At 45.0% G+C, this 13,082-nt stretch overlaps 2 protein-coding genes across 2 annotated transcripts in view; one reads left to right on the top strand and one right to left on the bottom strand.

Annotated features, from left to right (window-relative positions):
- Positions 1-47: 47 nt before the first annotated feature.
- Positions 48-13,082, bottom strand: part of LOC129349931 (serine/threonine-protein kinase RIO1-like) — a 25,959-nt gene continuing 12,924 nt past the window's right edge. Inside the window, exons 9-17 of the mRNA XM_055014810.1 lie at positions 2,723-2,809; positions 1,922-2,059; positions 1,743-1,846; positions 1,429-1,535; positions 1,063-1,128; positions 869-985; positions 737-790; positions 482-589; positions 48-410 (exon numbers count right to left, since the gene is read on the bottom strand). Of these exons, the coding sequence (XP_054870785.1) occupies positions 300-410; positions 482-589; positions 737-790; positions 869-985; positions 1,063-1,128; positions 1,429-1,535; positions 1,743-1,846; positions 1,922-2,059; positions 2,723-2,809 (892 nt within the window). The 3' untranslated portion in view covers positions 48-299. The remainder of the gene's footprint in view (positions 411-481; positions 590-736; positions 791-868; positions 986-1,062; positions 1,129-1,428; positions 1,536-1,742; positions 1,847-1,921; positions 2,060-2,722; positions 2,810-13,082) is intronic.
- LOC129349916 (serine/threonine-protein kinase RIO1-like) lies at positions 4,806-8,441 on the top strand. The gene is given in 12 exon segments (XM_055014775.1): positions 4,806-5,002; positions 5,086-5,166; positions 5,678-5,764; positions 6,428-6,565; positions 6,641-6,744; positions 6,952-7,022; positions 7,024-7,059; positions 7,360-7,425; positions 7,504-7,620; positions 7,699-7,752; positions 7,900-8,007; positions 8,079-8,441. Coding segments are annotated over 12 exon segments (1,155 nt in total). The 5' UTR covers positions 4,806-4,820; the 3' UTR covers positions 8,190-8,441.

The following is a 13,082-nucleotide window of genomic DNA, read 5'->3' as shown; positions in this document are numbered from 1 at the left end:
CAGCAGAAATAAATATTAAAGCACAAAGAGAACCAGAGAACCACACGGAACACATCGACCAGCTTTAATGTAGAACAATCACATACATCAGGATGCAAACACGTTTATTCTGCTCTCAGGGAGCTCTGCGATTGGCTGCTGGAGCCACAGGTGGATGTCAGAGAAGCTGCTGATTAGCTGAAGAATGTAAACAAATAACGGTTTATTTAAAGATGCTTCTGCAGCAGTGTCCAGGTGATGATTGGTCACCTCTAGCCCCGCCCCCAGTCCCTGTGTGTGATTGGCTGGCTATCAGGACGTCATCTGCCTTTCTTCATCTTGGCCACCTTCTCCTTCCTCTTCTTCACATGTTTCGGTACTTTACTCCTCCTCTTCTCTCTCTGAGCTTCTTTCACCATCTTCTTCCTCTCCTGAAACAGACAGAGCAGCGTTAGGGGTTGGGGTTCTTCAGGAACGTTCCACCTCTACCTCTGATCTCCACCTTTCTGTCCACCGCAGCCTCCTCATCCTGCTCCTGCTGCTCCTCTTCATCGTCCTCCTCATCCTCGTCCTCTGAGGTAGAGCACTCGTCTTCCAACAGCGCAGGAACCTGAGGACACATGGACACCGTGTCACCCTCAGGCTAGGCTAGGAGAGGCTAGGCTGGGGTAAGCTAGGCCAGGCTAAGCTAGGCTAGGCTAGGCTAAGCTAAGCTAAGCTAAGCTAATCTAGGCTAAGCTAAGATAGGTGTTTGTACCGTCTGAACTCCGGACAGGTCCTTCTTCAATCCAGTCAGCGTTTGATAGAGAACCTGAGGAACACAGAACATCATGGTCAGTTGCACCCTGTTCCGCTGCGGTCTGATTGGCTGTGTGGCAGTGATGCGTACGTTGTCGTCGTGTCCGCTGACGGCCGACTCCTCCTCCTTGGTCCTCATCAGGTCCACGTCTCTCTCGTAGTGACTGACCTCGGTCAGCGTTCGGGGGATGTAGGCCTTCTTAAACACCTGGGGGGGCGACAGGTGAAAGGTCAGACAGCTAGAGAGGACGTTACCACGGCAACCAACTGAGCATGCTCTGTCACCTCCTCGTCCACTCGGTCCTGGTCTGTCCGCTGCTCTGACGTTCGGTCTGCTGCGATCACCATCGCCTGGACGAACAAACACACATTTAGATTTAAAGTTCATGTTTAGGAAGAAAGTTTTAACAGTCTCAGTAAAGCTGCTTGTTTTTATAAATAAATTTGTTTCTCTTTTGTAAACAAAAGGGTGTTGAGTAATCTTTATAAATAAAGCTGCATTGTCTTTATAAAGTTGCGTTGTCTTTATAAATAACGTTGCATTGTCTTTATAAATAAAGTTGCGTTGTCTTTATAAATAATGTTGCATTGTCTTTATAAATAAAGTTGCGTTGTCTTTATGAATAAAGTTGCGTTGCCACGGTTACAGACCTTGTCCAGGTATTGGTCGATGTTTGTGCAGGTGATGGACGGATCAGTGATGAAATCAAACAGTTCTCTGACCGTCATCACAGCGACGCCACGTTTCCCAAAGAACTCTGCGAAAAAACAGAACATTAGAGAGAACTGTTCTTCACTCATTAACAGAACACCAGAACGGTTCTTCACTCACTAACAGAACACCAGAACGGCTCTTCACTCACTAACAGAACACCAGAGAGGCCCAATCTCAGAACCACTTGAATTCCATCGTTGGTTCTGAACCTAAGATCAGGAACCTCAGATCAGGAACCTGCTCTCCTCACCGTTCACATTGCTGCAGTCCTTCCTGAGGAACTCCAAAGCATGAGGATGATCGTGTTCGACCGACTGCGACACGTCGATGATGTAGGCATCTCCATCGTGATACCTGTTGACAGGTGAGGAACTGTTAGAGAACCACGGTGGAACATCTATGAGGTTTATTCTAAAAGGATCGTCTCACAGCATATTGAATTCGCTGAGGTCTGCGTGGACGAGGCGAGCGTCCTGGAACAGCTTCCTCATGTTCTGTAGAACCTGCAGGTAGAGCTCCCGAGCCTTCGACTCCGATAAGGACACGTTCTTCAGGAGAGGAGCTGGCCTGGTCCACCAAAACATCAGAGAACAATCAATACCGTAGAGAATGATCAGTACAGAAGAGAACAGTCAATACCATAGAGAACGATCAGTACAGTAGAGAACAATCAATACTGTAGAGAACGATCAGTACAGTAGAGAACGATCAATAGAGTAGAGAACAATCAATACAATAGAGAACAATCAATACAGTAGAGAACGATCAGTACAGTAGAGAATGATCAATACCATAGAGAACGATCAGTACAGTAGAGAACAATCAATATAGTAGAGAACGATCAGTACAGTAGAGAATGATCAATACCATAGAGAACGATCAGTACAGTAGAGAACAATCAATATAGTAGAGAAAAATCAATACCGTAGAGAACGATCAGTACAGTAGAGAACGAACAATACAGTAGAGAACAATCAATACAGTAGAGAACGATCAGTAGAGAACAATCAATACAGTAGAGAACAATCAATACCGTAGAGAACGATCAGTACAGTAGAGAACGATCAATACAGTAGAGAACAATCAATGCAGTAGAGAACGATCAATACAGTAGAGAACAATCAATACAGTAGAGAACGATCAGTAGAGAACAATCAATACAGTAGAGAACAATCAATACCGTAGAGAACGATCAGTACAGTCCATGCCGGTGCATCAGTGGGTTCTTACATGTTTTCTTTTCCAATAAAGCTCATCAGCAGAACGTGACTCCGGAGCAGCATAGGTTCTGGACTGGGGATTCCTGCCATCTGCAGCCTGAAACACAACAACCTGCAGGTTCTACTGGGTTCTACCCGTTCGTTATTCCATGTTCTACAGAGGTGTGCCTGTTAGATCCATTTCTACTGGGTTCTAACAATCAGACCCGATTCTACTGAGTTTTATGTGTCTACTGGGTTCTACATAGAACCTGATCTAATATAGACATCATATCAGGTTCTAAAACTGTTCTAAAACTGAATGTCTGTCAGATCAGGTTCCACTAGGTTCTACCAATCAGGTTAAGTTTTATTTATTTGTACAGCTCAAATTAAGTGCTATGTTCTATCTGTCAATGACATCAGGTTCTACTGGGTTCTATCTGTCAATGAAATCAGGTTTTAATGGGTTCTATCTGTCCATCGAGCGGTTTCTACTGGGTTCTATTTGTCAGTGACATCAGGTTCTACTGTGTTCTATTTGTCAATGACATCAGGTTCTACTTGGTTCTATTTGTCAGTGACATCAGGTTCTACTGGGTTCTCTAAGACAGTAGAAAGGTTCTGACCTGATAAGGTTCCTCATCTCTTTCTCAGCCCATGTTCTCACCATCTTCCTGGGGTTTCCTTTACAATAACCATGACGGAACCTGTAGAACATCACAAACCAGACTTTTTACTGAAGGAATGGTGATGTCAGACCTGAACTCTTCTTCTGTGGTGTCAGACCTACCTGAACTCTCCACTGACGTATTTGTCTCGGTCTTTGAACAGCAAGATGGACGTCTTGTAGATCTTGATGGCTCTGCTGTCTCCGGCCGCCGTGCTAGCATGATAAACGTTAGCCTGAAAAACAAGTTGCAGAACGTTCAGCTGGAGAACCTGAGGTAAACAGAACGTTGACCAGGGGTCCATTTCACGAAGCAGGTTTAGTGAAAACTCTGAGTTTGTTAACCCTGAAATGAGGGAAACTCAGAGTTTTCCGTTTCACAAAGGGAGGTAACTCAAACCCAAGACAGAGTAGTAACTCTAGCCTGTTTCACAAAGAGGGGTAACTTAAACTCTCGGTCAGTTACCGTAGTAACAGCCTCTCTGACTCTAACCTGGTCTGGACCAGGTTTATCTCAGTAAACCTCAAGTTTCTCTCTGTCTCCGCCCTCTTTCAGTCACACACTATTTGATTTCCTCATTCATTCAGTCATTCAGCTGGTGAGTTTTGGTGAAGCCTCGTTCTGCCGTCTATAAATGTCATGTCCTTTTATGAACGATCCAGTAGATGAAGGAGCAGAATTACTGCGCAGAGAATTAAATATGCGTCAGGAGATTGTTATCAGACCACGCATAGATGTTCTCGCATTATCGGACAATTATCTTTTTGAGCGGTACCGTTTCACATCACAGTCCATAATCTACATACAACCTAACTAACAAAGACTTCTACTCAGCCAACTATATATATATATATATATATATATATATATATATATATATATATATATATATATATATATATATATATATATATATATATATAGTTGGCTGAGTAGAAGTCTTTGTTAGTTAGGTTGTATGTAGATTATGGACTGTGATGTGAAACGGTACCGCTCAAAAAGATAATTGTCCGATAATGCGAGAACATCTATGCGTGGTCTGATAACAATCTCCTGACGCATATTTAATTCTCTGCGCAGTAATTCTGCTCCTTCATCTACTGGATCGTTCATAAAAGGACATGACATTTATAGACGGCAGAACGAGGCTTCACCAAAACTCACCAGCTGAATGACTGAATGAATGAGGAAATCAAATAGTGTGTGACTGAAAGAGGGCGGAGACAGAGAGAAACTTGAGGTTTACTGAGATAAACCTGGTCCAGACCAGGTTAGAGTCAGAGAGGCTGTTACTACGGTAACTGACCGAGAGTTTAAGTTACCCCTCTTTGTGAAACAGGCTAGAGTTACTACTCTGTCTTGGGTTTGAGTTACCTCCCTTTGTGAAACGGAAAACTCTGAGTTTCCCTCATTTCAGGGTTAACAAACTCAGAGTTTTCACTAAACCTGCTTCGTGAAATGGACCCCTGGTCAACGTTCTGTTTACCTCAGGTTCTCCAGCTGAACGTTCTGCAACTTGTTTTTCAGGCTAACGTTTATCATGCTAGCACGGCGGCCGGAGACAGCAGAGCCATCAAGATCTACAAGACGTCCATCTTGCTGTTCAAAGACCGAGACAAATACGTCAGTGGAGAGTTCAGGTAGGTCTGACACCACAGAAGAAGAGTTCAGGTCTGACATCACCATTCCTTCAGTAAAAAGTCTGGTTTGTGATGTTCTACAGGTTCCGTCATGGTTATTGTAAAGGAAACCCCAGGAAGATGGTGAGAACATGGGCTGAGAAAGAGATGAGGAACCTTATCAGGTCAGAACCTTTCTACTGTCTTAGAGAACCCAGTAGAACCTGATGTCACTGACAAATAGAACCAAGTAGAACCTGATGTCATTGACAAATAGAACACAGTAGAACCTGATGTCACTGACAAATAGAACCCAGTAGAAACCGCTCGATGGACAGATAGAACCCATTAAAACCTGATTTCATTGACAGATAGAACCCAGTAGAACCTGATGTCATTGACAGATAGAACATAGCACTTAATTTGAGCTGTACAAATAAATAAAACTTAACCTGATTGGTAGAACCTAGTGGAACCTGATCTGACAGACATTCAGTTTTAGAACAGTTTTAGAACCTGATATGATGTCTATATTAGATCAGGTTCTATGTAGAACCCAGTAGACACATAAAACTCAGTAGAATCGGGTCTGATTGTTAGAACCCAGTAGAAATGGATCTAACAGGCACACCTCTGTAGAACATGGAATAACGAACGGGTAGAACCCAGTAGAACCTGCAGGTTGTTGTGTTTCAGGCTGCAGATGGCAGGAATCCCCAGTCCAGAACCTATGCTGCTCCGGAGTCACGTTCTGCTGATGAGCTTTATTGGAAAAGAAAACATGTAAGAACCCACTGATGCACCGGCATGGACTGTACTGATCGTTCTCTACGGTATTGATTGTTCTCTACTGTATTGATTGTTCTCTACTGATCGTTCTCTACTGTATTGATTGTTCTCTACTGTATTGATCGTTCTCTACTGCATTGATTGTTCTCTACTGTATTGATCGTTCTCTACTGTACTGATCGTTCTCTACGGTATTGATTGTTCTCTACTGTATTGATTGTTCTCTACTGATCGTTCTCTACTGTATTGATTGTTCTCTACTGTATTGTTCGTTCTCTACTGTACTGATCGTTCTCTACGGTATTGATTTTTCTCTACTATATTGATTGTTCTCTACTGTACTGATCGTTCTCTATGGTATTGATCATTCTCTACTGTACTGATCGTTCTCTACTATATTGATTGTTCTCTACTGTACTGATCGTTCTCTATGGTATTGATCATTCTCTACTGTACTGATCGTTCTCTACTGTATTGATTGTTCTCTATTGTATTGATTGTTCTCTACTCTATTGATCGTTCTCTACTGTACTGATCGTTCTCTACAGTATTGATTGTTCTCTACTGTACTGATCGTTCTCTATGGTATTGACTGTTCTCTTCTGTACTGATCATTCTCTACGGTATTGATTGTTCTCTGATGTTTTGGTGGACCAGGCCAGCTCCTCTCCTGAAGAACGTGTCCTTATCGGAGTCGAAGGCTCGGGAGCTCTACCTGCAGGTTCTACAGAACATGAGGAAGCTGTTCCAGGACGCTCGCCTCGTCCACGCAGACCTCAGCGAATTCAATATGCTGTGAGACGATCCTTTTAGAATAAACCTCATAGATGTTCCACCGTGGTTCTCTAACAGTTCCTCACCTGTCAACAGGTATCACGATGGAGATGCCTACATCATCGACGTGTCGCAGTCGGTCGAACACGATCATCCTCATGCTTTGGAGTTCCTCAGGAAGGACTGCAGCAATGTGAACGGTGAGGAGAGCAGGTTCCTGATCTGAGGTTCCTGATCTTAGGTTCAGAACCAACGATGGAATTCAAGTGGTTCTGAGATTGGGCCTCTCTGGTGTTCTGTTAGTGAGTGAAGAGCCGTTCTGGTGTTCTGTTAGTGAGTGAAGAACCGTTCTGGTGTTCTGTTAATGAGTGAAGAACAGTTCTCTCTAATGTTCTGTTTTTTCGCAGAGTTCTTTGGGAAACGTGGCGTCGCTGTGATGACGGTCAGAGAACTGTTTGATTTCATCACTGATCCGTCCCATCACCTGCACAAACATCGACCAATACCTGGACAAGGTCTGTAACCGTGGCAACGCAACTTTATTCATAAAGACAACGCAACTTTATTTATAAAGACAATGCAACATTATTTATAAAGACAACGCAACTTTATTTATAAAGACAATGCAACGTTATTTATAAAGACAACGCAACTTTATAAAGACAATGCAGCTTTATTTATAAAGATTACTCAACACCCTTTTGTTTACAAAAGAGAAACAAATTTATTTATAAAAACAAGCAGCTTTACTGAGACTGTTAAAACTTTCTTCCTAAACATGAACTTTAAATCTAAATGTGTGTTTGTTCGTCCAGGCGATGGTGATCGCAGCAGACCGAACGTCAGAGCAGCGGACAGACCAGGACCGAGTGGACGAGGAGGTGACAGAGCATGCTCAGTTGGTTGCCGTGGTAACGTCCTCTCTAGCTGTCTGACCTTTCACCTGTCGCCCCCCCCAGGTGTTTAAGAAGGCCTACATCCCCCGAACGCTGACCGAGGTCAGTCACTACGAGAGAGACGTGGACCTGATGAGGACCAAGGAGGAGGAGTCGGCCGTCAGCGGACACGACGACAACGTACGCATCACTGCCACACAGCCAATCAGACCGCAGCGGAACAGGGTGCAACTGACCATGATGTTCTGTGTTCCTCAGGTTCTCTATCAAACGCTGACTGGATTGAAGAAGGACCTGTCCGGAGTTCAGACGGTACAAACACCTATCTTAGCTTAGCCTAGATTAGCTTAGCTTAGCTTAGCTTAGCCTAGCCTAGCCTAGCTTAGCCTGGCCTAGCTTACCCCAGCCTAGCCTCTCCTAGCCTAGCCTGAGGGTGACACGGTGTCCATGTGTCCTCAGGTTCCTGCGCTGTTGGAAGACGAGTGCTCTACCTCAGAGGACGAGGATGAGGAGGACGATGAAGAGGAGCAGCAGGAGCAGGATGAGGAGGCTGCGGTGGACAGAAAGGTGGAGATCAGAGGTAGAGGTGGAACGTTCCTGAAGAACCCCAACCCCTAACGCTGCTCTGTCTGTTTCAGGAGAGGAAGAAGATGGTGAAAGAAGCTCAGAGAGAGAAGAGGAGGAGTAAAGTACCGAAACATGTGAAGAAGAGGAAGGAGAAGGTGGCCAAGATGAAGAAAGGCAGATGACGTCCTGATAGCCAGCCAATCACACACAGGGACTGGGGGCGGGGCTAGAGGTGACCAATCATCACCTGGACACTGCTGCAGAAGCATCTTTAAATAAACCGTTATTTGTTTACATTCTTCAGCTAATCAGCAGCTTCTCTGACATCCACCTGTGGCTCCAGCAGCCAATCGCAGAGCTCCCTGAGAGCAGAATAAACGTGTTTGCATCCTGATGTATGTGATTGTTCTACATTAAAGCTGGTCGATGTGTTCCGTGTGGTTCTCTGGTTCTCTTTGTGCTTTAATATTTATTTCTGCTGCTGTGTGATCAGCCAATCAGAGCAGAGTTCTGAACCGGCCAATCAGAATGATCGTACTGATGTCTCCCAGACAAACAGAGAACCACGTTCCATTCAGATCCAATCTGAAGTCAAACAGCGTCTGTGGGTTCTACGTGACTCCATGAAAGAACAGACGGAGAACCGGGCTGAATGAAGGTTTGTTCTTACCGCAGATTAGAATGTTGGAAACAGGAGGTCCTGAGATGTGAACTTGATGAAGGGTTCAAACTCTGGAGGTTCTAATGCAGAACTCCATCAACTGAATTCTGTGTTGGTTGATGAAGTTCATGTTTCCAGTTTAGAGCAGATAGAACAGTTCTGATGGAACGTCTCATCCACGCCTTCTGGATCGCTCTGTTTCAGGTCCTCCTACGGTTCTGAAGCTAATACAGACTCTCCTGCTGTGAAGGGGCGGAGCCTCACACTCCAGCTGTGCTGTCATTGGCTGGCTGTGTTGCAGAGCTCTGATTGGCTGATTGTTGTATAAAAGAAAAAATATTCAGAGGACTTCAGAAGGTTCTTCAGAAACTCGTTCCCCCCAGGACACTACTGCCGGTTCTACTGGTTCTACCGCTGCTGGTTCTACTGTTGCTGGTTCCACAGGTTCTACTGCTCCGGTTCTACCACTGCTGGTTCTACAGGTTCTACTGCTGCTGGTTCTACTGCTGCTGGTTCCACAGGTTCTACCTCTGCTAGTTCTACAGGTTCTACTGCTGCTGGTTCTACCACTGCCGGTTCTACAGGTTCTACCGCTGCTGGTTCTACCACTGCTGGTTCTACAGGTTCTACCGCTGCTGGTTCTACAGGTTCTACTGCTGCTGGTTCTACAGGTTCTACCGCTGCTGGTTCTACTGTTGCTGGTTCCACAGGTTCTACTGCTGCGGTTCTACCACTGCTGGTTCTACTGCTGCTGGTTCCACAGGTTCTACTGCTGCTGGTTCTACAGGTTCTACTGCTGGTGGTTCTACTGCTGCTGGTTCCACAGGTTCTACCGCTGCTGGTTCTACAGGTTCTACCGCTGCTGGTTCTACTGTTGCTGGTTCCACAGGTTCTACTGCTGCAGTTCTACCGCTGCTGGTTCCACAGGTTCTACCGCTGCTGGTTCTACAGGTTCTACTGCTGCTGGTTCCACAGGTTCTACCTTGCTAGTTCTACAGGTTCTACTGCTGCTGGTTCTACCACTGCTGGTTCTACAGGTTCTACCACTGCTAGTTCTATAGGTTCTACTACTGCTTGTTCCACTGCTCCTGGTTCTACAGGTTCTACCGCTGCTAGTTCCATAGGTTTTACTGCTGCTTGTTCTACTGCTCCTGGTTCCACAGGTTATATTGTTGCTGGTTCTACAGGTTCTACTGCTGCTGGTTCTACAGGTTCTACCGCTGCTGGTTCTACAGGTTCTAGTCTTTCTCTTCCATCCTTTTCCTTGTTTTTCTTGTTGTTTTGTTGTTTTTCTTCGTCTTTTGGAACCTTTTTCTCTTCCTGCGGGTTCCTCTGATCTCCCGCTGAGTTCTCCTTGGGTTCCTGTCCTCTGACATCTCTGTTCTCTGACAGGAGGCGTTACTCGGTCACATTTTCTCATCATGGCCGACTGGACCGACTGTCTGAACTTTGGGATCTCCATCGCTAAACAGGCTAGTGAGGTAGGAGTCATGGCGACCAATGAGAACGCAGCACTGAGACAGGTCACTGGGGAGGGGTGAGGGGGGTCCAATCAGAGGGCCAACCTGTCCCAACCAATCAAATGGACTGCCGGCTGGACGCCAAAGCAGCAGTTTGATTGGACCAGGTGTTCTAGGTGTGAGTGCTGACTCGGCAGTCACAAGTGTCAACCAGTCAGTAGCCCAGCAGCTGCTGTAGGTGTCCAATCAGCTCCAGGCACAGCTGATGATGTCATTTAGGTTCAGAGAGGGGTCACTTTGATAAAAAAAATATTCTGGAATGTCATGAACATCAGGTGCACACACACCTGACACACACCTGTGTGTTCTCCTGCAGTCTGAGGTCTGTTGACTTCATGTCTCATTTCTGTGTTTCTGTAACCATCAAACGTCTGAGTTTGTCATTAATGACTTGCATCGTTCCGTTCAGTGTGGTTCTCTGGTGGTTCCTCAGGTGGTTCTGTCAGCGTTTCAGCAGCACAAAGAGGTGAAGCTGAAAAGTTCTCCTGCGGATCTGGTGACAGAAACGGATCAGAGAGTCGAGAAGATCCTCATCTCCGCCATCAGGAACCGCTACCCCTCAGCACAGGTTCCACTCTGTTCTACCACGTTCTACTGTTGGAACCCCTCAGCACAGGTTCCACTCTGTTCTACCACGTTCTACTGTAGGAACCCTCAGCACAGGCTCCACTCTGTTCTACCACGTTCTACTGTAGGAACCCTCAGTACAGGTTCTATTCTGTTTTACTGTCATCACTTTTCTGTTCTTCCTCTGCTTTTCTTTCATTTTATAATCAACATCATTTCTTCATTTTCTTGATGAAGTAGAACATATGCTCTCATTCTGTTTTTAGTTCTGTTGGTTCTCAGGAGAACCAGCAGACTGTGATCTGTGTTCTACCCCTCAGGTTCATCGGGGAGGAGTCTGTGGCTGCAGGTGAACATCTGGAGCTGACTGACAGTCCCACCTGGATCATCGACCCCATCGATGGCACGGTGAATTTTGTCCACAGGTGAGTGGCTCCACCCACACTGTGATGTCACACACAGGTGGTTTCACCTGTTTACACGTCACTGCACAGAACAGGACAGGTGTCATATTACACAAAATCAGCAAAACTTTGATCTGCTAGTAGCGCTGCAAATGAAGAGTGAGATAACAATAGCTAATGAGAGATTACAGGTGATTGCAGGTGTGATTGCAAGAAGTTGCTGCAGCTTGCAGTTGTAAATGTTTGGGAGAAAGCTGATATGGAACCTGCAACCTTCTGATTAGAGGAGAACAGTTCTACCAACAGAACACAGTTCCAACGCGTCTAGCAGCGTTTGACCACTTTCACTAAAATGTAATCTTCATGTAGACAAACACGAAGGTTCTGAAGAATGAAACGGTTTCCATTGTGTTGAAGTGATGTTCAAACGGTTCGTCTACTGGATCTGGAATCAAACCCAGAACCTTCTGCTCTCATCTCAACTCACAGGTTTCCATTTGTGGCCATTTCCATCGCCTTCACTGTCAACAGACCAGGTAAGCTCACCTATCAGTCAGTACACCTGTTGTTGTGGAAAAATTCTTTATCAGTTGTTCAAGTTGAAGAAATAAGTCTATTAAGAATCACAAGTTGTCTATGTTTTATTTGAAGCTTCAAAGGCACAAAATCACAGAGTGCAGAGCAGTCTATGGGAGAGTACGAAGTCTCTGAGGGAGGCAACTATTTTTATACATTCTTTAGCATTGTTGTATATGTGTATCCATAGTAACACATGTGGGGGAAAACCCAGCAGGGGTGAAAGCATCTTCAGCAAATACAAAAATAACTGATGGAGACACAGGTGCAAAATGTCCTATTGTATTGTTTCGTAAGAAATGCTATATTGGTTTTAACACCTGTAGACGGAATAAATTGAGATATAGGGTCTAGACAGGTTCAATCAAAGGTAACATGTCTATCTTGCACAACCGGTACTTTCCTTTCGTGCATTCTCTACCTTATGGAGTGTCTTGAGAGGTTATCAGACACAAGCAGCTTAACAAGGTTATCAAAAGGTTACAAGTATCAAAGGCTATAAATATCAAAAGGTTATGACTGCATGTACTAAGTAGCACATATTGTATTGTTGCACATAAATATGTTTTCATATAATTAGTAAGCAATAATGCTTGTAGATAATAAATTTTCTATTACACTGGTCACCCTGTCAGTCAGTACACCTGGTCACCTGTCAGTCAGTACACCTGTCACCTGTCAGACCCAGTTTGGGATCGTGTACAGCTGTGTGGAGGACAAAACTGTTCTACGCTCAGAGAGGAGGAGGAGCGTTCCTCAACGGAGAACCGCTGCACGCCTCCGGACAGCAAGGTGACATCACACTGTTACATCACACATGTGTTACATCACACGTGTTACATCACACATGACATCATGTCAGTTGGTTCTCATCTGCTGATGGTGAACAGAGACTTTAAGGTGGACGTATGTTTGTTGTTTCTCTCCAATCAGACATCAGCAGGTGTGTGGTGGTGACGGAGATTGGGGCTGAGCGTGATGATGTCGCTCTGTCCACCATGACCTCCAACATCCGCAGACTGCTCCAGTTCCCTGTGCACGGGTAAGAACACGGAACTCTGTGGGCCGAAATGTAGGAACCGTTCCACTGCAGGAACGTTTTGAAGATTGTCCTTTGATTCTTTCTGGTTCCACTGTAGATCCAACAGCTTCAACATTAACTCAGAGACCAAAACAAACAGTTCTTGGATGTATAACTCCAGTTCTATGTAGGAACCATAACAATGGAGGTTTGTTCTGTTAGAACATCTTGAGATCTTTATGTTGTTGACAGTAATTTTAGAGAGGACAGAGAACACGTTGTCCTCACTGAGTTTAACCAATCAGAATCTAGACCCACACAGCAGT

The sequence above is a fragment of the Amphiprion ocellaris genome, chromosome 10 (genome assembly GCF_022539595.1).
Source record: "Amphiprion ocellaris isolate individual 3 ecotype Okinawa chromosome 10, ASM2253959v1, whole genome shotgun sequence".
In the NCBI taxonomy this organism is placed as follows: Eukaryota; Metazoa; Chordata; class Actinopteri; family Pomacentridae; genus Amphiprion; species Amphiprion ocellaris.
Note: the sequence above shows the minus strand (reverse complement) of the source record. Positions and strands in the feature narration are given on the sequence as shown.